This window comes from Dipteris shenzhenensis, chromosome 23 (assembly GCF_047967505.1).
Source record: "Dipteris shenzhenensis isolate YYH24624 ecotype China chromosome 23, Dip_SZ_1.0, whole genome shotgun sequence".
Taxonomy (NCBI): domain Eukaryota; kingdom Viridiplantae; phylum Streptophyta; class Polypodiopsida; order Gleicheniales; family Dipteridaceae; genus Dipteris; species Dipteris shenzhenensis.
The window spans coordinates 4,481,674-4,509,037 of NC_141618.1; the positions used below are offsets into that span (position 1 = coordinate 4,481,674).

The 27,364-nt window shown below is 46.4% G+C and overlaps 1 protein-coding gene across 1 annotated transcript in view; it reads left to right on the forward strand.

The window, feature by feature from the left end:
* The first annotated feature begins 2,799 nt into the window (after positions 1–2,799).
* Positions 2,800–27,364, forward strand: part of LOC147886891 (microtubule-associated protein TORTIFOLIA1-like) — a 37,149-nt gene continuing 12,584 nt past the window's right edge. The window contains exons 1-4 of the mRNA XM_087394390.1: positions 2,800–4,219; positions 4,346–4,540; positions 4,629–4,725; positions 4,973–5,676. Coding sequence (XP_087250516.1) covers positions 3,491–4,219; positions 4,346–4,540; positions 4,629–4,725; positions 4,973–5,676 — 1,725 coding nt within the window. The 5' untranslated portion in view covers positions 2,800–3,490. The remainder of the gene's footprint in view (positions 4,220–4,345; positions 4,541–4,628; positions 4,726–4,972; positions 5,677–27,364) is intronic.

Sequence of the window (27,364 nt, forward strand, 5' to 3'; positions counted from 1 at the left end):
TTTCATGGTCTTAAAGTTAAAAAATACACTAAACTCTATGAAGTGTAGATCGCGACCATGCACTATCAAAGACAAAAAAGCCTCTAGCCACAACATTCACTATGTTCTAGCTATCGAGGGATTCTCCTTGTTAAATGGATCCTTTCAAATAGGACTATCTATTGACTACAAGCCACATGAATTTTGTTCTCTACCCAATATGTGATGGATGCAAAAGAATCAAGTCTACATGCTTTAAGCTCTCCAAAAGTAGAATTACTATGGTTCTCATAGTAAAAGAATTTAAGTCTTTGAGAACATGTCTTATATAACCTGGATAATGGAGGTGTATGCTCCCTCTTAGATAAAGCTAATACCAACTATTTAAAAAATAAAAAATAAGGTAAGTCATAGTGGATACAAAACAAATTTAAGCTTAAAGATAGAACATACCTTTAAGTGATATTAGTGCCTTGAGCTAATAGAGTAGGTTGCACAAGAATGTCTAGGCCACATAGGGATGACTACTCATACAAAGGAGGATTGATCCATGTTCTTCAAAGAATCTACTTGCCATCTCCCTTTGTCTTTTGGATATGTGCAAGCATGTGACTTTGATGCACATTTATTTGAGAAGGACAAGTGTAGAAAGTGTGCATCCTATTTATTTGTAATAGTAATGCAATGAACATGTGAGGGATATTTAAGTTGGCTAGTAATTTTGAACTGCCACTCTTGTTGTTGGTTGAGGATGGTGGTATTCTCATTCACTGAGGTGCTCAGTCCATTCACATCAACTTTATGATACTATGGATAACGTTCTTAGCATGGCAAGACTTTCCCTTTCACTTGAAGATGTGATGCATGGAGAACTTTCAAATGCAACGTGTTTTTTGATTCATTCAATCTAAAGGCAAAAGTGGTTGTATGGGAGTGGTGGGTGGTTATATGGGAGTGGGGTAGGAAGGTCAAGGTGGATTCATTAAGTTGACTAAAGCCAGACTCTAGAGACTGCAAACTTTCTATTTGAAAGATTTAAAAAATGATCTAGCTCTAATCTTAGGTGAACAAATGCAAGGTATTCAAGTAGTTTTGAAGCTTGCAAGGTATTTTATGCAATAGTTTTGAATGAATCAATCTCTGATTGATTTGAGCTTAACTAATGCACAAATGATCTTGTTATTTGGGTAGTTTTGAAGTAATCAACCTATGGTTGATTTGTGCTTAATTGATGCATAAATGATCATGTTATTTATAGATAATTGAGGGGGATTTGACGTTTCACTTGGATGCATTACAGTGAAGCTTTATTGCTTGGATTTGAGAAGAATGAGAAGAAGGTGCTAGATGTTGGTGACTTGAAGTCTCATGTCACTATGACCAAGGAGGTTGAATGATAGTATATGATTGAGATTGTTTTCAAGAAAAGCATTGAGCATTGAAATAGCACACAATTGCACTCATGGCATGCAAAGGTTATGGATGCTCAAATTCATTAGAGGAGGTAGTCATGATGTTGTTGGTGGGGATATTTTGATAGCATGATATTTAATGCTTGGAAACTCATTGCTACTCTGTTTTCGTGTGGAGGTTGTGCTAGCAAAGAATGCTCCATGGTATTGATTTTATAGCATTCCCTTTAGTGTTGAGGTTGCGGACAGCTTTGTAGAGCTAGTGAGGAAACTAGTAAATTTAGAATGCCCCCTTGAACAGAAGTTCTACTAGACTATTGCTCTTGCCTTTGTGAAATGTGGGATTGTGTGTCGAGAAGGTGTAGAGTCACGAGCCTCTGTGTAGGAACACTAGGTGTGGTCTTACTTTGTTTAGAGCCGATGCACATGGGCAAATGTGTGGGCATTTACCTATGTTGAAAGATTTTCAGCTTTTGGTGTGCACAAATAGAATAGGCTAATTGTTGTTTGTGGACGATGACGGCGTTCCTTCCTGGAAAAACTTTTAATGTAGTTAAAGAGCTTTTCAAGGTTCTGCTTAATGATGCAATTGAAGGTTAGCAAGAAGATTTGGCCATGAGGTAAGGTTTTGGCTTGAGCACAACAGAGCTCTTTGGGATTTACAGTCACTTTTTGGTAATCTAGTTGGAGTTCAAGTTTAAGGGATTTTTTCTTAGAGAAAGGTGTGCTTAGGAGCATTGGGAAATGAAAGAACAATGTGAAATTTCACTAGGCGTCCCAAAGGAGATGTGACAACCTCACCCTTAAATCCCCTCTCACGTTATCCTTCTAATCATAGCATTCATTTAAGCCCTTCAAATAATAAGAGAACCCAAAACAAACTATGTGCAAAAAAAAAAACCCAATATCTTGGTCAACGTTGGTCTCCTTAGAGAGGTGGTATGTTTCCTTGAACGTTGAAACCAAACTCGTCCCAAAAAGAGGGGGTGAAAATGATTCGGACTAATCAAAGGATGTAGGAGCCAAAAAAGCACACATATTTTATTTTTTAATTATCACATATTTTATTTTTTAATTAAAAGATATTTTATAAATATTAAGGGTGACGTTTACACTGCAAAAAGTACGCTCAGAGGACAGCCCGGCTTTTAATTGCACATGCCCTACGGTTGGGGGAAAAAAATAAAAAAATAAAAAGAAATAAAAGTGTAAATAAATGATGAAATGCTGCGCCGCTTGTGCGGAGGCAAGCGTGCTTAGGAGGCGAAGGCGTGAACGCAGGTGCCATGTCATCATCGTCGTTTCTTCTTCCCCTGTGTATATCTTCGAAAGCCAAACCCAGTCCTCTCTTGCCCTGCGCAGATTGGAAAGCAGCAGGAGCAGACAGGCCAGGAACAGTACAGGAGAAGGCGGAGAAAGAGCAGGAGGAGGAGGAGGAGGAGGGACTTCATCAGCACCAGTAATCTTCCCTTTGGACAAGAACTTGAAAGCAGCAGCGAGCAGACAGGCCAGGGACAGTAGAGGAGAAGGGGGTCGGCGGAGAAAGACGAAGAGAAGGAGGAGTAGGAGGAGGTACTTCATCAGCACCTGTAGCTTCATCCCAAGCTTCCTTTTCGACAAGAACTGGAAAGCAGCAGCGAGCAGATCTTGCCAGGGACAGTAGAGGAGAAGGGGGTACGGCGGAGAAACACGAGGAGTTGCAGGAGCAGGGACTTCATCAGCAGCCGTAGCTTCATCCCGATCTTCCCTTTGGACAAGAACTGGAGCAGCCGCCGAACCATCATTGCCAAGTCCTATCTTACAACAGAAATGCAGCTCAGGGAACAGCTTCGCTTTTGGAAAGAGCTTGCAGCTCCCACGCCATTCCGACCGCACCCCTGATGAAGAGCTGAAGTAATGCTCCTCTGTATTGTGGTCGGACACGAGGAGGAGGCAGGAAGAGGAGGACGACGACTCGAGGAGGAGGAGGACGAGCAACCGCAGCAATTGTGCTCCGATCGGTCCTAAGTAGCAGAGGAATAGCTTCAACAATTGCGCTTCGATCGATGCCTTAACCGCAAGAAGCAGGAGCAAGAGCGGATCGACATTGCAATCGAGTCATGGCGCAATCTAAAATCAGCAGTAGCAGCAATGGCGGTAGCAAGTCCCGATCCAGCAGCACCAACAGCAGCGGAAATAAACCAGGGCCTCCCCCGCAAATCCTTCTCATCGAGCTCAAGCATCGCATCCTTTCTGCCCTCAACAAGCTCGCCGATCGCGATACACAGCACATTGCTGTGGAAGACTTGGAACGCATCGCGCAGACTCTCTCCCCCGAAGGAATTTCCCTGTGCCTCTCCTGCCTCTATGACACCGATTCACAGCAGAAGAGTGCTGTGCGCAAAGAATGTGTCAAGCTGTTTGGCACCTTGGCGTCTTTGCACGACGATCTCCTGGCTCCTCATCTTCCCAAAATTGTCGTTAACATTGTCAGACGCCTCAGAGACCCCGATTCCAGCATCCGCGATTCATGCGTGGACGCTATGGGGACGCTAGCGGGCAAGGTCTTGCCCTCAGGTGCTGCGAAGTGCGGAGGAGACAATGCAGCTTCGGGTGCGTTTGCAGGACCCCTCGGAGTGTTTGCGAAACCTCTGTTTGAGGCGCTGAGCGAGCAAAATAGAGGCGTTCAAGTCGGAGCGGCGATGTGTTTAGCTGCCGTGATTGACAATTTCAGAGATCCACCTCCCGGCTCCTTGCAACGCCTTTGCCCTCGCATCATCAAGCTTCTCAACAGTCCCACCTTCACTGCCAAAGCTGCGCTGCTGTCTGCTGTCGCAAGTATCATCCAGGTCGCTTCCCCATTTCACCTTCAGCGTTGGGACTAATTGTTCTTTTTCTCCATCTTCTGAGATGAGACTGTAATGGTAGTCATGGTTGGAATTGGAACGGACACTGATTCATGCAAAAATTTTTAGGCGGGTGGAGCTACATCCTATCAGTGCCTGGCAACACTGATGACTTGTGTGCAAGTCTGTCTGAAAAGCAATGATTGGGCAACAAGGAAGGCTGCTTCCGAGACGCTCGCATGCATAGCGTCCAGCGTTGGTCCTTGTCTGGCCACCTTCAAGCTTTCAGTTCTCGAAGCCCTCGAAACTTGCCGATTTGACAAGGTCAGTATTTTTTGGAGTGGTCATTGGGCTATTGTCAACCCGTATTGCAACATTTGTTCAATGAAGTTCGTTGATGTCTTTCGAACAGGTGAAACCCGTCCGAGATACGGTGGTTCAAACTTTGCCAGTCTGGAAAAGAATTCCAAGCTCAGAAATGGCACCAGACAGAAACTCTGCTGTGAAAGGTGACTAGTGTGCAATTTTTTTTTTTGGGTTTCACATGAGTTGTAATTTTCATACTGTGAACTCTATTTCAATACGTATATCGCTCTTCTAAGACCGCTTCGCCCAGACTTGTTCTTGACACAGTATTTTAGCTTTGTTTTATCGTTAAGCATTTTATGAAGGCTACGTTTTGAGTTGTATGTCTTGCGAGTTGGTTGAATCTTGATGCACTTCTGTATTTTTGGATTCCCTGGGGGTGGTTTGCAGAGAACGATTTCAATGAAAATTACGATTGCCATATACCAGTGAAGAAAGTGGACGCCAACGCCAACGTGTTGAAGCGTACTTCCGAAGTGAACTCGTCTTCTCAACCACTAGATAGCAGCTATGAATTTGGTCATGCAAGGTCTACTGTAAATAAAATCAAGAAGCGGGCACCTCTTATAGACAAAAAAGCTAATCCTGATTTCTTTCAAAAGCTGGAAAAAAGGGATTCTCACGACTGGCAAATCGACATTGCTTTGCCAGCCAGTCTACAAGAATCTTCCAAATTTAATGTCCCAAGATCACAAACTACACTCGCAAGCAAAGAAATGAATACTTTCCAAGAGCACAACACTTTGGGACACAGCTCTTCATATGGCGAAATTGGTTTTGCTAAAGATAGAATCCAGACTTCCGGCATTGTGATTGAGAATCAGATTTTTGAAGAAAATGTTGGACTGAGCTGTACAAAAACTAGGCGTTCAAGGTCGAATATCACAAAACCCGATTCATGGTTCGATACTGCTTTGCAGCAGCAAGAGGAGGGTGCTGTCGGACATTGTACTGTTGGGGCAGATCTGGGCAGCACTTCTAGTAACAGCACTACCAGCTGCCATAGTGCCAATAGTGGAAATGAACTAGCCTTCATCCGAAGGCAAATATATCAGATAGAGAGTCAGCAATCAAACCTCGTAGAGCTACTGCAGGTATTCCATAACCTTTATGACATGATTCGGTTTGATCAGCGAGTGCCACATTCTGCCTTTAATTTTGAAACATGCTTTATTTAGAAAGCTTTGCATGGGGAAAATGAAGCTTCACTATTTAATTTGACCCGCCTTTTCTTACGTGGCCACTTGTATTTGAACTGTCTGTTTTGGACGTATATGCTATTATTTGCCTTTCATGAGTTTATGATAAGTATGAAGGTAAAATGTAGATGCATAGGAGCCACGCGAAAGTTTCTTATGTGTACAATCTGTTAGATCTAGGCAATGTCATATCAATGAGTGGAGACATCAGGGCTGGACTAGGAGGAGGAATCCATGCCAATCTAGGGCTGTGGGCAGAATAGATCTATTTTAGAGACTGAGTGAGTTTGTACGTATGCTGAAAACTTGGTTTTGCTTTAATAAGTAGCTGAGCCAGTTCATGCAGGCCGAATTATGGGATCTTGTTTCAGGTTGGTTCTGGGGCAGACATGGCCTCGCTCACATGGTTGGCTAGGGTTGGGTGCCCCTGGGTTGGCATATAAGAGCCAGTCAGCCAGCTTCCAATGCAGGGGCAACTTACCCCCACTACTCTCACAAAGGAGGGTTTGCTGCCATTATTTCTCATACCACGCAAGCCTCAGCGAAGGTACACAGGAGAGCAATAAGAGCAGCAGTTCAAGGCATCCCCTGCCTTTAGTCTTTTCAGCTCCCTATCTGAAATTCGATTCAAGCACTTGAGTCTTCTAAACCCACAATGTGTTTGAGATAAAGGGATCTGTTTGAAGCTTACTTTCTGCTGCGTTTCCAGATCTGAATCTTAAGCGTGATGTTTGTTTTTGGTTCTGCTTGGGACTAGCATCAGGTTGCTTTCGTTTCCCTACCACATGATATTAGATACCAAAGGTTCAACTCTTGTGACTCGTCTGTATGGGTACTAATAGGTATGGCAACATTCTGAATTGCTCCAACATAGAGTCTAGGTACATGTCTAGCTTAGAAAAGCAGCACGGAAAATAATTTGATGCATTTTAAACTATCCACACATATTAATCTTGACCTCATGAATGGATTTGTTGCTATTGCCAGCTATGATGAGGTCATCCTCTTACAGTGCTATAATTGTGGACATCTGCATTCCATTTCACACATACCCCCATGACCCTGTTCATCCCTTGTGAGCCCTTGCTGCCCAAAGTAGACGTCAATCTTGCTGTACCAAGCTCGCAAGGATCCGGCTTGGGTGCAGCTTCAACTTCAGCTTCATCTTCTCAGCCTCAGCCTGGCCCCTCCTCGATCCAGATCAAGACTTGGCTTCTTCAGAGCCAACAGGGGCAGCTTCCCTCTTCTCTCAGGTACCAAGACCGAAGCCTCGCCTAGGATAGCTCCTCTTGAGAGAGTTTTGGAGGCTGGGGACCTGGAACTACCTTGACATCCCGGATGATTGCCCCACCGCCATGGAGATTTTCACTCCTTTCTGTCCAGCATCGGAAGGGTGGTTCCATTAGAGAGTTGGTACCCCGTCGGTCATGACTCTCCAGCATTGGAAGGGGGGCTCCATTAAAGCAGTTGACCCCTTCTATTCTTTCTGGGGTTTCAACTTTGCATCCATCGAAGAGGAGCAATGTACCTCCCTTCTCTTTGACCTTATGTTGTGGGAATAGAGGCTCCGCATGATGGAGTAGTGTCTGGATCATTAGGGGAGAGAGTTGTGGACCTCCCACGGCCACACGGCCACCTTCCTTGTGCGAGAGACGTGGCTTGGGTCTTGTGATCGCTTGGGGCCGTTTGTTCAATGTAAGTAGGTAACACATGGGCTGTTAAACCTGTACGCCAGCCGACTAGGAGTGGAGACGTCCTTGATGCAATGGGCCTTAAAGGTAGGTGTAGTGCCAGTGATGACTTTGGCATGCCATTGCATAGATACAGACTACTCCCCATCCAAACCACAACCGATGTCATCGAAATCTGTGATCATGACACATGCTTCCACTTACAGGAGGGCCTTGTTTGCCAGCCCCTCCTCCTTGCCATGAGTTGGACCACGGCGAGTTGGAGCGTACATGGTCTTCTTGATCGGGCATGCCAGCAGCCAAGCAGCTTCTTCTTCCCCAGAAGTTGCAGCGAGCTTTGGTGGGTTGTTTTGTTAATTGTCTCATAATTCATGAGCACATGTTCTGAGCCTCGTACATTAGACGACGGTGATACCTCCTTTTGAGATGTGGGCTAGAGATCTGGTCCCCGATAGTAGGGGGAATGCATTTCAGTTCCTAGATGCTTTTGACTAGGGTGAGCTAATAGGAGGACAAGTAGTCTTGAATGTTTACGCACTAGTCCATCGGCAGCAGAGGCCAGCTTTTTGGAGACGGCTCGCAGAGTGTCTCCCAAACATAGACATGTGGATTGTTAGAGGAGGCTTAAACAATGTAGAGTTTGAGGAGGACAAGCAAGTGGGTCTGCGATTCTTGCAATACTTGGGAGCAAGTTCATCTTTGTAGTTAGTGGAGAGATCCGTGGTAGGAGGCAGAGTTCTCCAGACTCTTTGGTAGCCTTAGCTACTCGTTTCGGCCATAGACGGCATGATGCTCACCGGAGTGCCTCCATAGATTCTATGTTGGGATGCACATAGGAGGAGCCATAGGTATCTTAGTTGGGACGATGATGTCGAACTATTTCCCAATAATGCTTCCCTGTCGTGGACTCCCCCCAAAAGGGGATGCAGATTCTTGCAGAGATTTGGTAGCAGCTGACTTTGCCATCCCCAACATGGTTAGGCCAGCTGGGCAGTAGCAATGATCCAGAGAAGCAAAGAGGAGCTATAGCCAGAGGCACCAGTGACGCGGCATGTCCTTCACAAGGGTTGTGGCTTTCACAGTGGTGGTAGCCATGCCATCTGATGGTACAGACTCCTCATCGCGTACTAGGTCCTCAACCAACCTTTTTGTTGCTAGAAAGTCCTCATTATAATGTATGGAAATGGATGTCATCGTATCCCTTGTCTTGTAGGTCTTCCAAATACTAAACCAAAAATGCTGTCGAGTTAAAATGCATGGTTGATCCACTCAAAGATGCTGCAGGGCAAAACCCTTTCACATATCCCTTTAGGGAGACTTGACTTGGTTTCCACAAAGGGACTTAGAAAGCGGGACCTGCCCTCCCATTGGCTTGTTTATAGGTACGAGAGCATGTGCCTTGACCTTCAAGCCACAGAGATCCGTAGAGCAGAGTTCTCATACCATTCCTCGTGGGCACAGTGGGTCTAGCAAGGGATAGGATGACCAATTTGTTGGGACCACTTGCCCACATCTGTTGGACCTAGCTCAGCGGTTATGGGACGAGGGCGGCCAAATTTACTCGAACCCTTAAGATATTTTGGAGATGACCATGACCTTCTACTGCAGTTGTTTCAATCATCAGAGGAGAACCCATAGGTCCTTATAGTCGGAGGGTCCGTAACACGTGTGGGCACACATCCCTTCAACGGTCCCTCAAGGCATGAGCAGATAGTTGGATTCCCCCTTCATAGATGAGGAGCTCATAGAGGCTCTCAAGGCCTTCCCATCGCAGAAGTGCCCAAGAGAGGATGGCCTGACCCCCGCATTCTTTAGTTGCTTTTAAGAGTGCATTCATAGTCCTCTGCAGTTGGCCTTCCGCTCAGTTGAGGCTGTATTTGCCGGACCACCCTCTTGGATACTGCCTACATGATATTAGCCAAGGTCTTGAGCTTGCGGTCGCGCTTCCATCTTGTCAACATCGTACATGGCACTCAGACATGTTTTGTTAAAGAGATTGGGAGGTAATGGATTGGGCACTTGAGCAATCTCAGCCTATTGCAGTCCTCCTCTTGGAATTGGAGAAGGCTTATGACAGGGTGGAGTGAGCCTTTCTAGAAGGCACCATGAGGAGGATGGGCTTCTCGGAGCATTGGACTCGAGGTTGTGGCCTTGTATATGGGAAGTGCTAGTCAGATGCTTATTTGGGGCCATACACGGGAGGCACGGGTGAGAACTCTCCTGTTGGATGGGCAGTTTTCTAAGACGTGGGTGCCCCAGTGGATCCAATATTTGCACCAAGCATTATAAGTGGGACTCCTTCAGCCAGTGTTTGTTGGGGACTCAGAGATGGATGGGCCCCTAGACTTGCTTGAGTGGCAGACGATCAGAGTAGTGGGCGTTGGGAAAAGTCACCTCGCCATCTGTAAGCCCCCATGTGAGGAGAGCATGGGGGAGCTGTACTTACGGTTAGGGCTGCCACATGGGCTGCATATTGGCTGCCATGTGGGCAGCATACATAGAGCAAAACATGAAAGCATGGGGCTGCCACACAGGAAGCACACATGCTGCCATTTGCGCAGCACACCCCAAGACATACCTGCCATGTCCGAGGCTATCTGGAGGGCTGGGACAGTACGGATCAGAGGCGAGGTGGTTGCAGGTCACATGTGACTGGCTGCAGCAGGTAAGAGACCAGATCCGAGGAAGAAAAGAGCTCAGACAGAGCGGGACAGGCGGGTACTGTACAGGTTACTTGCAGAAGCTGTATGGAGCTGTTGGAGAGGCTTTAGGGCCTGGATATGGCCTGGATAAGGGTGGAACTGCAGGAGCAGGTAGGCTCCTACATGGAGCAGGTATAGGGCCCGCAACAGGTCTCGATTTGAGGCTGAGAATAGCCTGGGCCACTGGCTTCTTGCCACGTGGCCAGGTGTTGTCATAAAGGACTGGTTGGGCTGGTCAAACTGGTTGGTTGGGGCAGACTAGCCAGTCGGCCAGTGGAATTTGACTGGGTCATCCATTTTGAGGCTGTTGGGTCAGTTGATTTGGGGCCCTTCAGGGCCTATAAAAGGAGCCCCTAAAGGGCCATTACTCATCCATTGTGGCAGCCTTCAAGGGGCAGACTGGAGCATGGGGCAAGATTAGCCAGTCGGCCAGTGGAATTTGACTGGGTCAGCCATTTTGAGGCTGTTGGGTCAGTTGATTTGGGGCCCTTCAGGGCCTATAAAAGGAGCCCCTAAAGGGGCATTACTCATCCATTGTGGCAGCCTTCAAGGAGCAGACTGGAGCAGCAGACCAGCAACATTCGGACCTACATCTAGGAGGACTGGGTACTGCAGAAGCTGAAGGAAGGACTGCACCCTTGACTGTCTTCCGGGGCAGCAAGGTACACGGATCAAGGTACTCACCTGAGATTCACTTGAGCAGCAGATGGAGCTGCAGAGAGCCTGCCTCAAGGACCAGTTCAGGGACAAGGGAGGTGTGTAACACGCGGAGACTTGCTGTTCGGAAAGTAGATGAATATAAGAGGCTAACTCAAGCATGAGAGACACAAGATATTTGCCTAACTATAGTACACTTCTTTTATTTATACATGGTTGACAAATCGGCATACAGAGCTGTGCTGAAACCACTCCCCTAACCTACGACATGCGGGAGATGGAACTATGCTGCGGAAATAGGACACCCAAACCTTGCACATGTGCTGGCTGGAAGCGCTGCTGAATCCTGAACTGAGGAAGGCTGAGTGAGTGAAAAGGGGGGCGGAAGGCCCCTTATATAGGGCTGGGAATCAGCCAACCTAGGGCCAGCACAACTGACTAGTTGGTCGGTTTTGGCCGACCAGGCTGCTGGGCCTTGGTATAAAACCAGGTCCTTTCTGGCCATTTCAGGCAGGCTAGGCAGCCAGGTGTCACTGCCACCTGGGCTTGACCCTGGTGCATGTGACGTTCCCCTCTTCTGAACTTGTTGCTAGGAGGATACCTTGCAACGCTTTGCCCTGGCGACCTGAACTGCTCGGCCGTGGCTTGTGTCTTTGGGAACTGGGAACGGACCCCCGTAGGTGGTGCCTGCTCCTCCATGGACTAGGGTTCACAACAGGGTCACGGCGTATGACAAATGGGTCGGACTGTGTGTCACCATGCTCCCTAGTGTAGGGGTGCTTGTGACATTCCCTCCTGCTTAAATTCTGGATGATGATAGCTGCTAAGGGACTGAGTGAATCTGCAAAGCAAACCTGATTGTGCTGACCATCAACTCCTGCTCAAGACTTGACTTTCCTCCCAAAGAACTGCGGAATAACAGTCTGGCATTGGGACTGATCTGGTAGCACTCCAAAAGGCTGAGGAACGAATGTTCTTTTATGATAACACCGTGGCTCAATAAAAACTCCTGAGAACCAGTACTGCCGTGAAGACTGGAAGCCGAACTGCTGAGGCCAGTCATCCCACCACGCTACTACTGCGAACTCCTGATCCTTGGGTGGTATGGCACTCTGATAGGCTCTTGGACATAGAAACTGCCTGCTGTCCTCGTGACCTGCTGATGACTGATTGGGCTGCTGATGTGGAGGCACTGCACTCGGGAAGTCCAATGGCATGAGATTCGCTACCAATTGCTGGCATGCATTGTCCCCATTGCGGAAGACCCACTGACATAGAAATGTTAGTGCTACTCCAGGATTTGCTGAGGTGATGAGAAAGCCATTGAAGCTAGCAACCAAAACTGAAAACCTGGGAACTCCAGCATACTCACATGCACTCTTGGAAAGTGTGGTACTTCTGTCTGCATGACTACAGTGAGGGAAAGCTGGAATGAACGTGCCTCCTCTGCTGGCGTGATAACTGCTGAGGGTTAAAACTCTGCCACCCTCTTGAAATCTGGAACTGTTGATGGAAATATCTGTAGAAGAACTTGCATGATGCTGGGAGCTGTGGAAACTGTAGCTGTCTCTCTGAGAAACTCCGAGAGAGATGGAAGTGTGGCTGTCTCTCCAAAGAGCTAAGCAGCGACTGGCATTGTAGAGCACCCCTCCAAGGAGGAGACTGTACTGGATGCTCTGTGAAGGAATGGAGGAGCTGCTAGGCACCCCTCTAATGACTTAACCGAATGGGATGCTACTTGAAAGAACTGTGATGTCCAAAAGTGCTGAGAACACCTCGTCTACCATGAATGACTGGTATGCCTCTCGAAAGAACTGAGACATGTCTGGCATAGCTTCTTTCTGATGGGATACTGGGACTAAGCATGTCCCCCTGAGGTATTGAGGAAGTACGAAGGTTGCTGAGGACACCTCTGATGAATTGACCGAATTGCTGTCATCACCAAGGGAACTGTCGATGTAGACACTGGTCACTACTATTGCTGGTGGCTCGCGATCGGATGGAGATGACATTGTATGACTAACCTCACGCAGTGCAGGACACAATGATGGGAAGGCCTTGTCAACCTCTTTGTTGACTGGTTCTGCAACTGCTGCTTCACTAAAGTGCTAAGGAAGGGGCGCTGCGGAGGGAACTGCATGACTATCCTCACGAATTGCCGAGGAATCATCAACCTCCATAATGGTGATAGCTATACTTGCGACTCCAGTTATGAGGGTACTTCCTCTTGCTAGGCTTGACACTGGTCTGGCAAACTCTTGAGACGCCCTCTCCTGCTGAGCATCATGGCCAGTGGCATTGGAAACTGAGCCCCCTAGTCCTGAACACTCCTGATGAGAAGGTGAAATGTGAGTCATGCCGACTAAAACTGATGTGGCCAACTGAGCTGCAAGGGCGGAAGCCCCACAGGAACTGACTAGAGTTGATGAAGAGGCCTAGTGGGTTTGGCGATGGACCCAAGAGGCTCATCTATGGCCAATTCTGATGGGTCTGAGATATCTCCAAGGGTGGAAGACCCATCCCTCATAGCTGTGAAAACCAGATGTTCCCCTGCTAAAGCTGATCCAGTTGATTGAGTTCCTGGAGTGTAAGACCCAGAGGAACTAATTGGACATGATAAAGTTGCTGGAAGAATAAAAGACCCATCCGACATAACTGCATGAACTGACTGATCCTCTGGGGTGGAAACTCCAAGAGAATAGGCTGCTGAAGCTGGATGATCCCCGTGGGTGGTAGACCCAATAGTTCATCATCTGGGCGTGTGGAATGAGCTAAGCTCGCCCTTGGGATGGAAGACCCCTGAGAGCACGCTATGGAAATGGCTGCACTACCCCCATGGGTGGAAAACCCTGAGGCATTGCATGTGGTGACTGTGGAAACTGAACAATCCCTTGGATTGGTAGACCCAAGGGAAACCACTGTCTGAGCGGCTGCAAAATAGTTTACTGAACTATGCTCGGAGATGGAAGACTCCAGTGCAGATAAAGGACTTCCTGGTGATGCACGGTATGTGGGTACTGCGTTTGAGGAGAGGAACTGTGGGCAGGCCATGAGAAACTATTGGTGCTGTACAAGCATCTGCTCTCGGTCTCGCTTGCATCGGACCTCATATGTTGCCAAGTTATTGTTGCGCGATCGCCTCAAGGACTTCCTATTCCAACAGAAGCTGAAAATGGTCCAGGGTCGTTGCATCCTCCTTTGTCTTCTTGGCCTGCTCGGGCTGCTCAAAAAAGAGCATATTATGCTCAAGGAGATGATCGTGCTCCCTGAACGCTCGCCCGAGAGCTGCTCTATTGGACGGGTCCATGATGGATGGCTGGAAGACCCATCAACTGCTGCAATAATGACTGTTAGAGGAAATAAAATTCCCTCCTAACCTTGCCCCACAAGGTGTAAACGTATATAGGTGAAGACGGGAGCCAGCACCATGCGCGATGAAGGTTGGGAGGGAGAGGCTAATGGAGTATGGTGCTACCACTAGTCCGGGGTAGCTCCAAAATACTCAGGGGTACACTGTAGGTCCAAAATATAAAATTACATAGTATCCGGTGCTGCCACTAGTCCGGGTAGGTCCAAAATAGTCCGGGGTGGGTCCAAAATAGTCCGAGGTGGGTCCAAAATACAAAGTAGATAGTATCCAGTGCTACCACTAGTCCGGGCTAGGTCCAAAATACAAAATTAGATAGTATCCAAGACATGCTCCCTCCTCTGCTAACTAAGTCCCCATAACTCAGCTTTGTTGCTAGGACTCCCTCCAACCTAACTCAGATATGAAGGAAAGGAAACATACTGCTTTGATACCAATGTAACATGCAGAGACTTGCTGTGCGGAAAGAAGCATGAGAGACACAAGAGATTTACCTAACTATAGTACACTGCTTTATTTATACATGGTTGCCAAAATGGCATACAAAACTGTGCTGAGACCACTCCCCTAACGACGACATGTAGGAGATGGAACTATGCTGTGGAAATTGGACACACCCAAACCTTGCGCATATGCTGGCTGGAACGTTGCTGGAGGTTGGGAGCTGAGTCGTGAACTGAGGAAGGCTGAGTGAGTGAAAAGGGGGGCTGAAGGCCCCTTATATAGGGCTGGGAACCAGCCAACCTTGGGCTAGCACAACTGGCTGGTTAGTTGGTTTTGGTCAACCAGGCTGCTGGCCCTTGCCTATTAAACCAGGCCCTTTTGGTCATTTCAGGTAGGCTAGGCAGCCAGGTGTCACTGCCACCTGGGCTTGACCTTGGTGCATGTGACATTCCCCTCTTCTGAACTTGTGGCTAGGTGGATACCTCGCAACGCTTTGCCCTTGCGACCCGAACTGCTCCGTGGTGGCTTGTGACTTTGGGAACTGGGAATGACCCCCATAACTCTTGCCTGACTCGTCTCACAATGGGGTCACGATGTACGACAAATGGGTTGGAGTGTGTGTCACCATGCTCCATAGTGTAGGGGTGCATGTGACAAGGTGGGCATTAGCAGTAGACAAAGAGCACGCAAGGATCATGACCCTTGGCTATCTTCCAGGGCAGTCAAGAGAACGGGAGTCAAGAAGCTTGGGCCTCACCATTGTCTGCACATTAGGGCAGTAAGGAGGATAAGTCTTCTAGACATTCACTGCCTCCCATGTAGCTGTTCTGGAGAATAGCTTGGAGGTGTGTTTGTTGGCATAGGTGACTAAAGTCTACAGAAGCACATCGAGGAGGACGCATGCTTAGGGATCTAGACGTGCTAAGGAGGTAGTAGGACAACACTTTGGTAAGGACAGAGGACCATGGTTTGGTGGGACTCTGGACTCTTTTGTATTGGGTCTATTGGACGGAAATATATCTTTTGTTGGTTCTATATTCCTCTTGGAGCCTTGTCTATTTATTGGCTTGCACATATGTATGTTTAAGTACACATAAGTAAAGAAGTTTTGTATTCCATAGATAAACACTTCTATGTGAATTCGTGGGCTATCTTTCTGTCTTCCGTTAAGAGTACCCTCTATTATGTGATTTCTAACAGTGGGTTGCTTGAGCAAGGAGTGGACCATCAACCCGGCATCAGTCCCTTTAGAGTAGGATGGATCATAGTGGCACCTTTGGGATGTGGGAGGGTATCCCCTACGGGAGATATGGTGGGATTTGGGCGAGTCGTTTTTTGCGCCTATAATAGGGCACTGGGAGAGATGTGTGGAGATGCCCTTTTTCTTGTACACGACATGCATCGACTACCACCTCCAACTGGAGGCCTTAGGCAGCTGCCTATGCCCCCTCGAGAGAATGACATTGGATTGAGTAGCAAGTGCCCTTGAAGGTCATCTCTAGATTTTAGTCATGCCTATGGCCTAGCGACTATCCACAAATGATCTTTTACTTCTTTTCTGGATGGTTGCCCATGGGGGTCTACCCATCAGGCTCTAGGGGTGACCGTGTCCATGGAGAAGGTGTGGGCCCCCCTCTGTCAACCAAGCTGCCATGCCCCAAGTAAAGTGTGGCTGCAACCTCTACATCCAAGCTGCCATCCAAGGGGCTTGGGATCATCTCCAAGTCTCCATCCGTGCAGCGGTGGTAACTCCCATCAACGCACATATGTTCTAGCTTATAGAACTCACTGACAGAGTGTCTTCCCAATCGAGATAATAGGATGCAACTACACCTTCTTGGCACCATCTGGTTTCCTCGTTCACTGCAGCTTGGTGATGGGAGGTTATAAAGTCCTCCCATGTAGCCACCCTTGTTGCCATATTATCTACACCCTACGCCCATATGGGAATGCGGGACGTCAGGATCTAGGGTGAATATTGAGAGGCGGATGCATTTTTGCAAGGCTTGACCTGCATGTGTCTTTTATGTATTCACAGAGCGAGGTATTCGCTGGATTATAGTTTCCCACCCTGCTTGTTAGCCCTTGTATCAGACATTTCCTAGGTAGTGAGCTGGTACTCTGAAAACAGGTTGGTTGACAGCCAGTTTTCTCTTTGTTTCCTACGATCAGTGCCTCATGGATTGCTGATTTGTATGGACGGTTTTTCAAGCATTTATAGAAAATTCTTTTCTCTATAGAAAAATAAAGGGGTTGTGTTGCTGTTGTTCCTGGCCATTGTTGCGTTGACGGGCCTGCTATTCCTTTAACAGGTCTGCACCACGTAATAAACTATGATGGCAGGTAGTGGTAAGGGCACTGATTCTGTAACAGTAGATAACGTGTGTGTGTGTGCGCGCGCGTGGGCGTTTGTGAGTGATTCTGTGTGTAAAACTCACAAGCATGGCGGGGATCAGAGCATCAGTTTTTGGTATTCTTTTGATTAACTGTCCTATTCACTCCTCAACACAAATGGAGTAGAGGCAATGTTGCAGTTAAGCTGGCCAGCTCCCTGTCTGTGAGCCCACAAATGAGGAGTGCATGGGGAGTGTAACAGGATAAGCTAGATGGCATGGGGGCAGTAAGAGAGTCTACCACAAGAGCAGATCCAACAGAGAATGCAAGGCTGCCACATGGACAGCACACAGGCTGCCATGTGGGCAGCAAGTACAGCATGTACATAAAGAAACCAGGCTGCCATGTGGGCAGCACAAGGGAGCTTACTTGGCTGTCATTGGATGCTGCAAGAGGCATTGAAAGTCTGCATTGCACCTGGTGTGTGTTTGGAGCAGATCGGATGGGCTGAATGGGGTCACAATGATCAGGCTGCCACGCGGCAGTCAGGTGCTGAGTTTGGGATTGTTCCACTGTCAACGACTTTATCTCTAGCCTGAATCTCTTTTCCTACGTTAAATCAATCACGGGCGTTGGCTTTTCTTTTATTCCACCCAGCCTATTCTCATGGATCGCAGATCATCAGATCAATTCGTTATTTCTTTCATGCTTATCCATGAGACCCTCATTTCCCTAGATAGTTCTCCTTGCCAAATGTCATCATTTTAGCCTCTCCACTTGGTGCACCTTTTTACCCCTCTCTTGGGGCACATTAAAAACCACTTGCCCCTTGGCATTATTGCACATTTAGGTGCACCTAGGCTTTAGCACTCAGAACTACCTAGTCAATGCCATTCCACCCTCACCTAGGACCTTGGCAGTTACTTCTCTTGACCATTTCAATCACGCACATTAACTATTACAAAAGTTGGTCATCTAAGAGAGAATGCCCACCGATCTATCCGAGGTCCTGCTATCTCGGCTAGAGCATAACATTCCTTCCCTCTTCAAGCATCAGCGTCCTCGATGATGAAATCTGGGAACACTCTCCGTAACTGGTATACGGATTCCCAGGTAGCTTCCGATAGAGGCTGACCATGCCATGCAACCAACACCGTGGGTATCTTCCGATTTCGTATTTGCATTGTTTCTCGGTCCAGGATTCTTGTTGGCTTGCGCCTTGCAATATCCTCTCTCTCTTGAAACAAAACCACACCTTCGATTAGTGAGTCACTTGTATGCAAAAATTTCTTTAAGCGCGAAACATGAAAAACCGGGTGCACCTTACACCCCTGTGGCAATTCCAATTTATAGGCTACACTGCCTATTCTCTTTAGAATTAACCACGGCCCACAGTATCGAGGTGATAACTTAGCACATTCTCCTAAAGTCAATGACTTCGAGTGCGAAGGAACTCTGAGAAAAACTTTTTCTCCTTCCTTAAATACTCTTATAGACCGGTTTTCATCCGCATACACCTTGGCTCTATCCATAGCCTGGCGGATATTAGCTCTCGCAAGTGCTAGCATCTCCCGCATCTGAACTACAAAGTTCGCGGCACTAGGCACTTTCTGAGGTACTCCAACTATAGTCGGATTGGGTGGTCTATAACCATAGTTCAGTTCAAACGGACTGAACCCGGTAGATGAATGTTTTCTATCATTGTAGGCAAACTCCAACAATGGCAACCACTTGTCCCATGTATGTTGCCTCAATGACACATATGCCCTCAGCATATCCTCTAAAGTCTGATTGACTCTCTCCGTTTGACCATCCGTCTCAGGATGATCCCCACTACTCATTCCCAACTCAGTCCTTAGTGTCTCGAATACCGCTGTCCAGAAATGACCGGTAAATCTGACATCTCGGACTGACACTATGGATCTAGGTAATCCATGCAGACGAAATATATGTCTAATGAACAAATCCGCCACTTGCCGGGCACTAACAGACTCTCTAGTCAGAATGAAGTGAGCCATCTTGGTTAGACGATCAACCACCACAAGGATAGAATTATATCCTCCTTGTGTTGCAGGTAGCCCTACAATAAAGTCCATGGAAATGCTCTCCCACTTACTTAGTGGTATTTCCAAGGGCTGTAAAAGCCCGGGTGGCTTCACCCGCTCGGCCTTACTTACCTGACACGAGAAACACCATGTCACATATTCATGAATATGCTTTTTCATCTTTGGCCAAAAGAAATCTCGCTTCACGAGATCATATGTCTTCTCGACTCTTGGATGTCCCGCACACGGGCTATCATGGCACTGTCGAATGACTCTCTGCCTAAGATCATTCTGACCAGGTACTACAACCTTGCCATTTCTAACTAGCATACCATCCCTTATGGTATATCTTGCATGAGTTTGGCCTTTTCTGGATGCCAGGTCATCCTTTTCATTTTCCCCGGGTTTTAACACATGAGCCTTAGGCCATAAGCTCCGGACAAACTCGTCCACCTTTTGAGTTTCTCTAATCTCGGTCATTAGAGCACTCTCTAATACCGTGAAACTCAGGTTGTGCATAATGCGAGACAACACATCAGCCACCTTATTGTCTTTTCCTCTTCGGTACCGAATCGTTAGATTAAACTCCTGCATGAGCTCTGCCCACCTAGCTTGGCGGCCCCTCAAGTCAGGCTGTTTACAAAAATGTTTCAGAGTATCATGATCCACATCCACATAAAACTTTGAACCATACAAATAATGCCTCCATGTTTTCAAAGCACGGATAACAGCATACAACTCTAATTCATGAGTTGGCCAATTCCTTTGAGAGGGAGAAAGCTTCTTGCTTTCAAAGGCTACTGGCCTTCCCTCTTGAAGGAGAACTGCTCCTACCGCAATGCCACTTGCATCGGTTTCTAGGAACAAAGGTTTCTGGGGATCAACTATTTTTAACACCGGTCCTGAGACCACAGCTTGTTTTATGGTGTTAAAACTTTCTTGTTGATTCTGTCCCCAAATAAAAGGTACTTTATCTGAGGTCAAATCAGTCAATGGCGATACTATTCCGGAATATTCTTTGATATGCCTTCTATAAAACTGGACAAATCCCAAGAATGATCGCAATAATGCGGTCAGACTCTGAGGGATTGGCCAAGTTAGTATCGCAGCCACTTTCTTCGGATCCATTTCTACCCCTTGTGGAGTAATTATGAACCCTAAATATTCAAGCCTAACCATACATAGTACAGTTTTCTTCTTATTCACATAAAGACTGGCTTTCCTCAAAGTACTGAACACTATCCTTAAGTGTTCACGATGCTCAGTAACACTTTTACTGAATATCAAGATATCGTCAATAAAATATACTACGAACTTTCCGATATACGGACGTAGTAAATCGTTCATAAGCATGATGAAGGTCGCTGGAGCATTGGTAAGTCCGAAGGGCATTACCAAAAACTCATAATGACCAAACCTGCTTCTGAAAGCGGTTTTATGCACATCCTCGGCTCTAATCCGGATTTGATGGTAGCCGCACTTAAGATCTATCTTGCTGAAAATCACGGCTCCATGTAATGCATCTAGCAAATCATCAATCCGAGCCATCGCATACTTGTGCTTAACAGTGATATTATTCAATGCTCTGTAATCTATACAGAGGCGAAACGTATCATCCTTTTTCTTCTTTAATATCACTGCCGAAGCAAAAGGCGAGAAACTTGGTTGAATCTGCCCCAACTTGAGGTATTCTTCCAGTTGTCTACGCACCTCCGTCTCTTCAGCAAAACTCATTCTATAGGGAGGTCTATTTACTAGTTCTGCCCCCGGGATCAGTTCAATCTTATGTTGAACTTTCCGCTCTGGAGGTAACCCATAAGGTAGTTCATCCCTAAAACATTCAGAGAACTCCTCTGTTATAAGATTAGCCAACTTGGCCATCTCGCCACTTTGCGTAACATCAGTGCTAGCCAAAGAATCATCAACCGGCTCTACCGATGCTGTGCAAAGGAATAAAAACTCTACTTGAGCCTTTCTGATTTCCATCACGGAAACCAACGGTCCCTGAGGTATATCTTTTTCACCTCGCAAGACATAAAGCACATCATTCATCTTGAATTGATATACGTGCTTTTTCCAATCAATGGCTGGATTCTTCCTAGAATGCCACGCCATACCCAGGGCTATATCTGCATGAGCAAGCTTGGTCATTTCAAAATCAAGCTTCTCAACATAGTCCTGAATCCGAAGCTCCAACTGGGTAACCCTTTGGTCCCATACTTCAGTTGAACTTCCATCTGCCATCCTGACTGTATACGCATAGTCAGATGGACTTGTCTTTAATTTCAGCCTCTTCATGAGCTTGGAGTTAATCACATTGTGAGTTGACGCTGAGTCAAACAACACAATGACATCATGACTGGCCACTTGCCCTTTCATTTTAATTAACTCCGTATCATTGAAGGCTGTATACCCCGTTGCTGCGGGCTTAGATTGCGGGCTTAGATAGGATGTTATCAGGTGCACTCGTCACTAACTTAGCAACAGACACACATAACAAACAAGGTACTAACCTCTGAGAAGGTCCCGCCAGTTGCATCTGCATATGTTCCGCATTGGGACTCTCTTGCATTTCTACGTCGCATACAGATATTATCATATTAGCCGTGCGATGGTCTTTATTCAGTGGACAATTCTTCCACTGATGTCGCTGAAGGCAGCCGAAGCACAATCCTTTTTTTCTAGCTTTCTCTTTTTGTTCAGGGGTCAACGAGGACTTTGACCAAGCCCGGGCTGCCATTGGAGTTATTTTCCTTTTCACCCCAACGGTGGTACTTGTTTTTACTGGTCCCTCAACCGGCTTCACCTGCTTGGTTTGGCCACTTGGCTGCGAGACACTTGTCTTTGAAATCCATTTCCTCTGAAATCCCCCTTTTCTCGGGTGCTCATACTGAGTCCCTGCCTGCACAAATCCACCAGATCTGCCTCTGGCATCCTCATAGTTCAGGGCTACTGCTTTAGATTCATCTAATGTAGTCACATATTTAGCCCGAACTTCCATTTTGATCTTGTCGTTCAGTCCATAGATATAGTCTTTTAACTGAACCGACATAGGGAGAGGGTCTGTTATTTTCATGACACATTCCCTGAATTTGTCAGTGTACTCTGCCACTGACAGACTCCTCTGACGAAGATTTCTATAAGCATCCCAAGCTCGGGATTCTTCATCAGGTGGGAGAAAGTGTTTCTTGAATTCAGCTTTAAACCCTTCCCAGGTGGTTGGAGCAACTTGATCCTTCTGTTGCTTTATCCACCATCTATCCGCTGCCTCAATAAACAGGTGTGTGGCTTCGTGGATTTTCTTTAGATCGGATCTAATTTCACAAATGGCGAAGGCTTCTTCCCACTTGTGTAACCAAACCTCGATCACATCAGAGCTGCGCTCGGTCATCCGACCAGCGTACTTCTCCGGTCATAATTAGCGATATTGGGCACTTTGACCCTTGCGCGCTCTAATGAATGTATACTGGGCTCTGGCTCTGCTGGAGCTTTGCCCTTATCAATTCTAGACGGTCTAGCCGACAAGGCTTGCACCATCTCCCTGATCTCATTTTGACCAGCATTCACTTGAAGTTGTTGGTTCATACAAACTGGAGCCATCTTTCGTCGAGTCTAGATCCAATAATTGATGGCTGATGCTACCAAAAGAATGCAAATTAAGTCCGTGCTTGCAGGTATAAAATCAAGGACTTGTAGGCTGTGAAATCGTCAAATTGTAGGCTTCGCCAGCTTCTAGATCATCGGGAACTACAAGGGTCTGCGCCAGTCCTCCCCAACCTCACGAGATAAAATATGCGCCAATCAGAGGAGGTCTCGCAATCATTCGACAGATCACGTCACCTCTGCGCTCCACCTGCCACAATTCGCTGCCTTACGTGACCCTGAAATCCCGCCACGAAACAAAAGCTCCGTCTGGTCTTCTTTCCCGTCGACCGTCGAACCACCACGCTACCCCCAAGCTCAACCGTTCGTTAATTAAAGTCCTTCGTAGGCCACGGTAGCCAACTTGCGCTGCGTCACGTCTGACCCCGTGACGAATTTCTCGTCTACCTTTTCCTAGGCCCTACGCTTCTCTTGACGCAGGTCATTTATCCGTCAACGCCTCACGGGCTTCCGATCGATCGATCGATCAATCACCGAACGAAATTGCCCATCCACATGGTCCCTTCACGCACAGCCTCCATCTTGTCCCTTACTCTCTCAACCTGCTCTGATACCAACTGTCAACGACTTTATCTCTAGCTTGAATCTCTTTTCCTACGTTAAATCAAACACGGGCGTTGGCTTTTCTTTTCTACGGTGCAGAAATAACAGGACCATATGAAAAACAAAAAACTGTATGGAAAGAAGAAAACTGTACTATGTATGGTTAGGCTTGAATATTTAGGGTTCATAATTACTCCACAGGGGTTAGAAATGGATCCGAAGAAAGTGGCTGCGATACTAACTTGGCCAATCCCTCAGAGTCTGACCGCGTTGCGATCATTCTTGGGATTTGTCCAGTTTTATAGAAGGCATATCAAAGGATATTCCGGAATAGTATCGCCATTGACTGATTTGACCTCAGATAAAGTACCTTTTATTTGGGGACAGAATCAACAAGAAAGTTTTAACACCATAAAACAAGCTGTGGTCTCAGGACCGGTGTTAAAAATAGATGATCCCCAGAAACCGTTGTTCCTAGAAACCGATGCAAGTGGCATTGCGGTAGGAGCAGTTCTCCTTCAAGAGGGAAGGCCAGTAGCCTTTGAAAGCAAGAAGCTTTCTCCCTCTCAAAGGAATTGGCCAACTCATGAATTAGAGTTGTATGCTGTTATCCATGCTTTGAAAACATGGAGGCATTATTTGTATGGTTCAGAGTTTTATGTGGATGTGGATCATGATACTCTGAAACATTTTTGTAAACAGCCTGACTTGAGGGGCCGCCAAGCTAGGTGGGCAGAGCTCATGCAGGAGCTTAATCTAACGATTCGGTACCGAAGAGGAAAAGACAATAAGGTGGCTGATGCGTTGTCTCGCATTATGCACAACCTGAGTTTCACGGTATTAGAGAGTGCTCTAATGACCGAGATTAGAGAAACTCAAAAGGTGGACGAGTTTGTCCGGAGCTTATGGCCTAAGGCTCATGTGTTAAAACCCGGGGAAAATGAAAAGGATGACCTGGCATCGAGAAAAGGCCAAACTTATGCAAGATATACCATAAGGGATGGTATGCTAGTTAGAAATGGCAAGGTTGTAGTACTTGGTCAGAATGATCTCAGGCAGAGAGTCATTCGACAGTGCCATGATAGCCCGTGTGCGGGACATCCAGGAGTCGAGAAGACATATGATCTCGTGAAGCGAGATTTCTTTTGGCCAAAGATGTAAAAGCATATTCATGAATATGTGACACGGTGTTTCTCATGTCAGGTAAGTAAGGCCGAGTGGGTGAAGCCACCCGGACTTTTACAGCCCTTGGAAATACCACTAAGTAAGTTTCCACAGGTCGGAGCAGAGTTTGGAAGATGCCGCAGATGGTTGGAGCAGATTTTGCCGCAGGCTGAAGCACAGACTCAAGAGTTATACGGGCCTGGAGAAGGCCTGCAGCAGGTGTTAGAGGGCTGGTAGAGGACCAACAGACAGGCAGGGAAAGTAGATATGACACGTGGCAGGAGGGCGCAAGAAACAGAGCACTTCAGGAGCCTATTATAGGCATCTACCAGGTCCGCCAGTCTGTAGGGTTCACAAACTGGGTCTGGTAGGGACAGCTCAGTTGGGGATTTTTGGCCAGCCTCCAGCCTTATAAAAAGAGCCCCTCTAGGGCTCATTCTTCAGTTCATTCTGGAGTCAGATTTTGGGCAGAGCAACCTGCCTCAGGGAGCCAACCAGGGTCCATCTGGTACAGGAAGGGAGATGGCTGTTTGCAGCAATCAGAGATCTCAGAAGTCTTTATCAAAGGGCTTCCTTCACAGCAGCAAAGGAAGAAGGAATCAGGAGGAGACTTGTGCCTCAGTTTGGGCTGCCTTCACAGCAGCAAGGAAGTCAAGGATCCGGAGCAAGCACTGCCTTACAACAGGCTTTCCAAAGAATCAGCAGGGAGGTGTGATTGCAGGGCACGCATATGAGGCATACATAAGCTCTAGGAGAGCAACACAGGCCAAGTGTTTTAGAGGTGCCACGAGAAGGTAGGAGAATAGGTTTACAGTGAACAAGGGTCCACATCTAGTGATCACTCTGCTGATAGAGGGTTGTACATTGTACACACATCTTTTGTATATGATTTGTTCACCACATTGGACGAATATATATTTCTAGGTCCACATTGCTTTTGTGCATCGAAAGAAGTTGGATTTGAATGATCTCTCATTGCATGCAAGGGGCATTGGCATGAGCAAGCAACCTCTCCCACTCTATCTTTTCCAACATGGTATTAGAGCCCTGAGGGAGTTTACAAGTGGTGGGAGATCGAAGGCACGAACCTTGGGAAAAGAGACCTTGGTTCAGCTTTTAGAAATCAACTTCTATGCCTGAAGGACAAGTGCCCTTATGAGAAGGATGGTGACTTAGATCCGGACACATATACAAAATTCATAGCCCTTTCATTTCGTTATCATGGCTGTAAGGTATCCAATTCCAAACTTTGGGGAAGCAGGCAAGCTTGATGGTTCAAATTATCCTTTGTGGAAAATGAAGGCCTAGGATGAGTTCGGAGATCACTACATGAGCGGAGCTGATGCCCACCATGACTGTGGCCACTGTGACTGCGGCTGCGGTTACGACACTGGCGGATCCTATAGCAGTGAGAGACTGGGTGATGCGTGATGCGGAGGCCTTGGCCATCACTATTGGCAGCACTACAGATAGCTTGTGGATACTGCTTTTGGTGCATGGACCATCCTCACTACTGAGAACTTTCTCTCTGAGGAAGTGATAATGCACTTCAATGTCTTTGTACGGGCATGGGACATTGGAATCTTATCCAGTTAAATACTGCTCATTATTGGAATAAAGTGTGATAGGATCATCTCATAGAATCTGAGAGTAACACTTTAACCCAAGCTGCTTCACATGCAACATTTGGTAGAGAATAATGCTACTGTTCTACTTTAGTGGATTTACTTTGCTATGATAAGGCAATTGAGCCAAGACTGAAGGAGAAACAATTGATACATTTTTGCATCCACACTGTCCTTCTAGCTGCATCTAGATGAGCCCAATCTGCATATATTGACTTAGGACAATGAGATGTTTGGCCTGGTAATGGTCAAATATATCAAGCTTCCAATAAGTTGTCTATATTGTTGAGGATTTTCACTTGATGATCTGTGATAAGTTGAAAGCTTGCTGTTTGATTCCATGGGAGTAGGCAAGGGTTTGCAGTCATGCATGTGGAACTGCTTCAATACCCTCTCAGTATACTTGCATTGTGACAGTATAATACCATTTGAAATAAATATACATGAATCTAGGAACATGCCCAAACTCATCCTCTACACATAATTTAGTTTTAATCTCATGACAGTCACAAATTCCATCATGCATAGCAAGCACTACCTACTATGCCTAGAAAATAGTGGATGTCTCCCATGTCCTTCATATCAAATTTTATGAGCTGTATCATGACTTCTAAAATAAGGCTGCCATTGGACCCTAAGATGATCAAATCGTCCACATATCAAACAACATCTATGTGTTCATCATATCATCCACATATGTTGTTATATATTTGGATTATCAAATCATCCACATCTAGATTCTAAAACAATAAGAACTATGTCTTGTGAAGTCTTTATGATATACAAGGAAAGATCTGAGTTAGATGGCTGAAAAGCCATATTGACAAAAATAATTTCAAATGCTAGCATTCCATGCTTGCTTCAATCCAAACAAGGATTCAAGAAATCTGCATACTTTCTGTTCTTGACCTTTGTCACATATCCTTCTGGTGGTTGCATGTAGATCTCTTCATCTAAAAAGCTATTCAAGAAGGCATTTTTAACATCCATCTAATCTAAGCAAAATGTGATGCTAGGGCAGTGATTGTCTGACACCCTTGATCTTTGCAAGTGGTGCAAAGGTTTCCTCATAGACTGTGTCACATTCTTATACATATCTTTTTGCAACAAGTCTAGCTTTGTATCTGTCCATTGTACCATCCTGATTTAGCTTAACTCTGTTGACTCGCTTGTTGGAAGATGAGATAAAGTCCAAGTTTGATTCTTGGTGAGAGCATTGTACCCTTCATCCATGGCATGTTGACATTCAAGTGCCTGTACTATTGAAAAGTAGCAGGTTCATCAATTTCCGTTACTTTTGCCATGAAGGAAAAGTTGGTCTTGCAAGGCCTTTTGCTTGTCTCTCTTT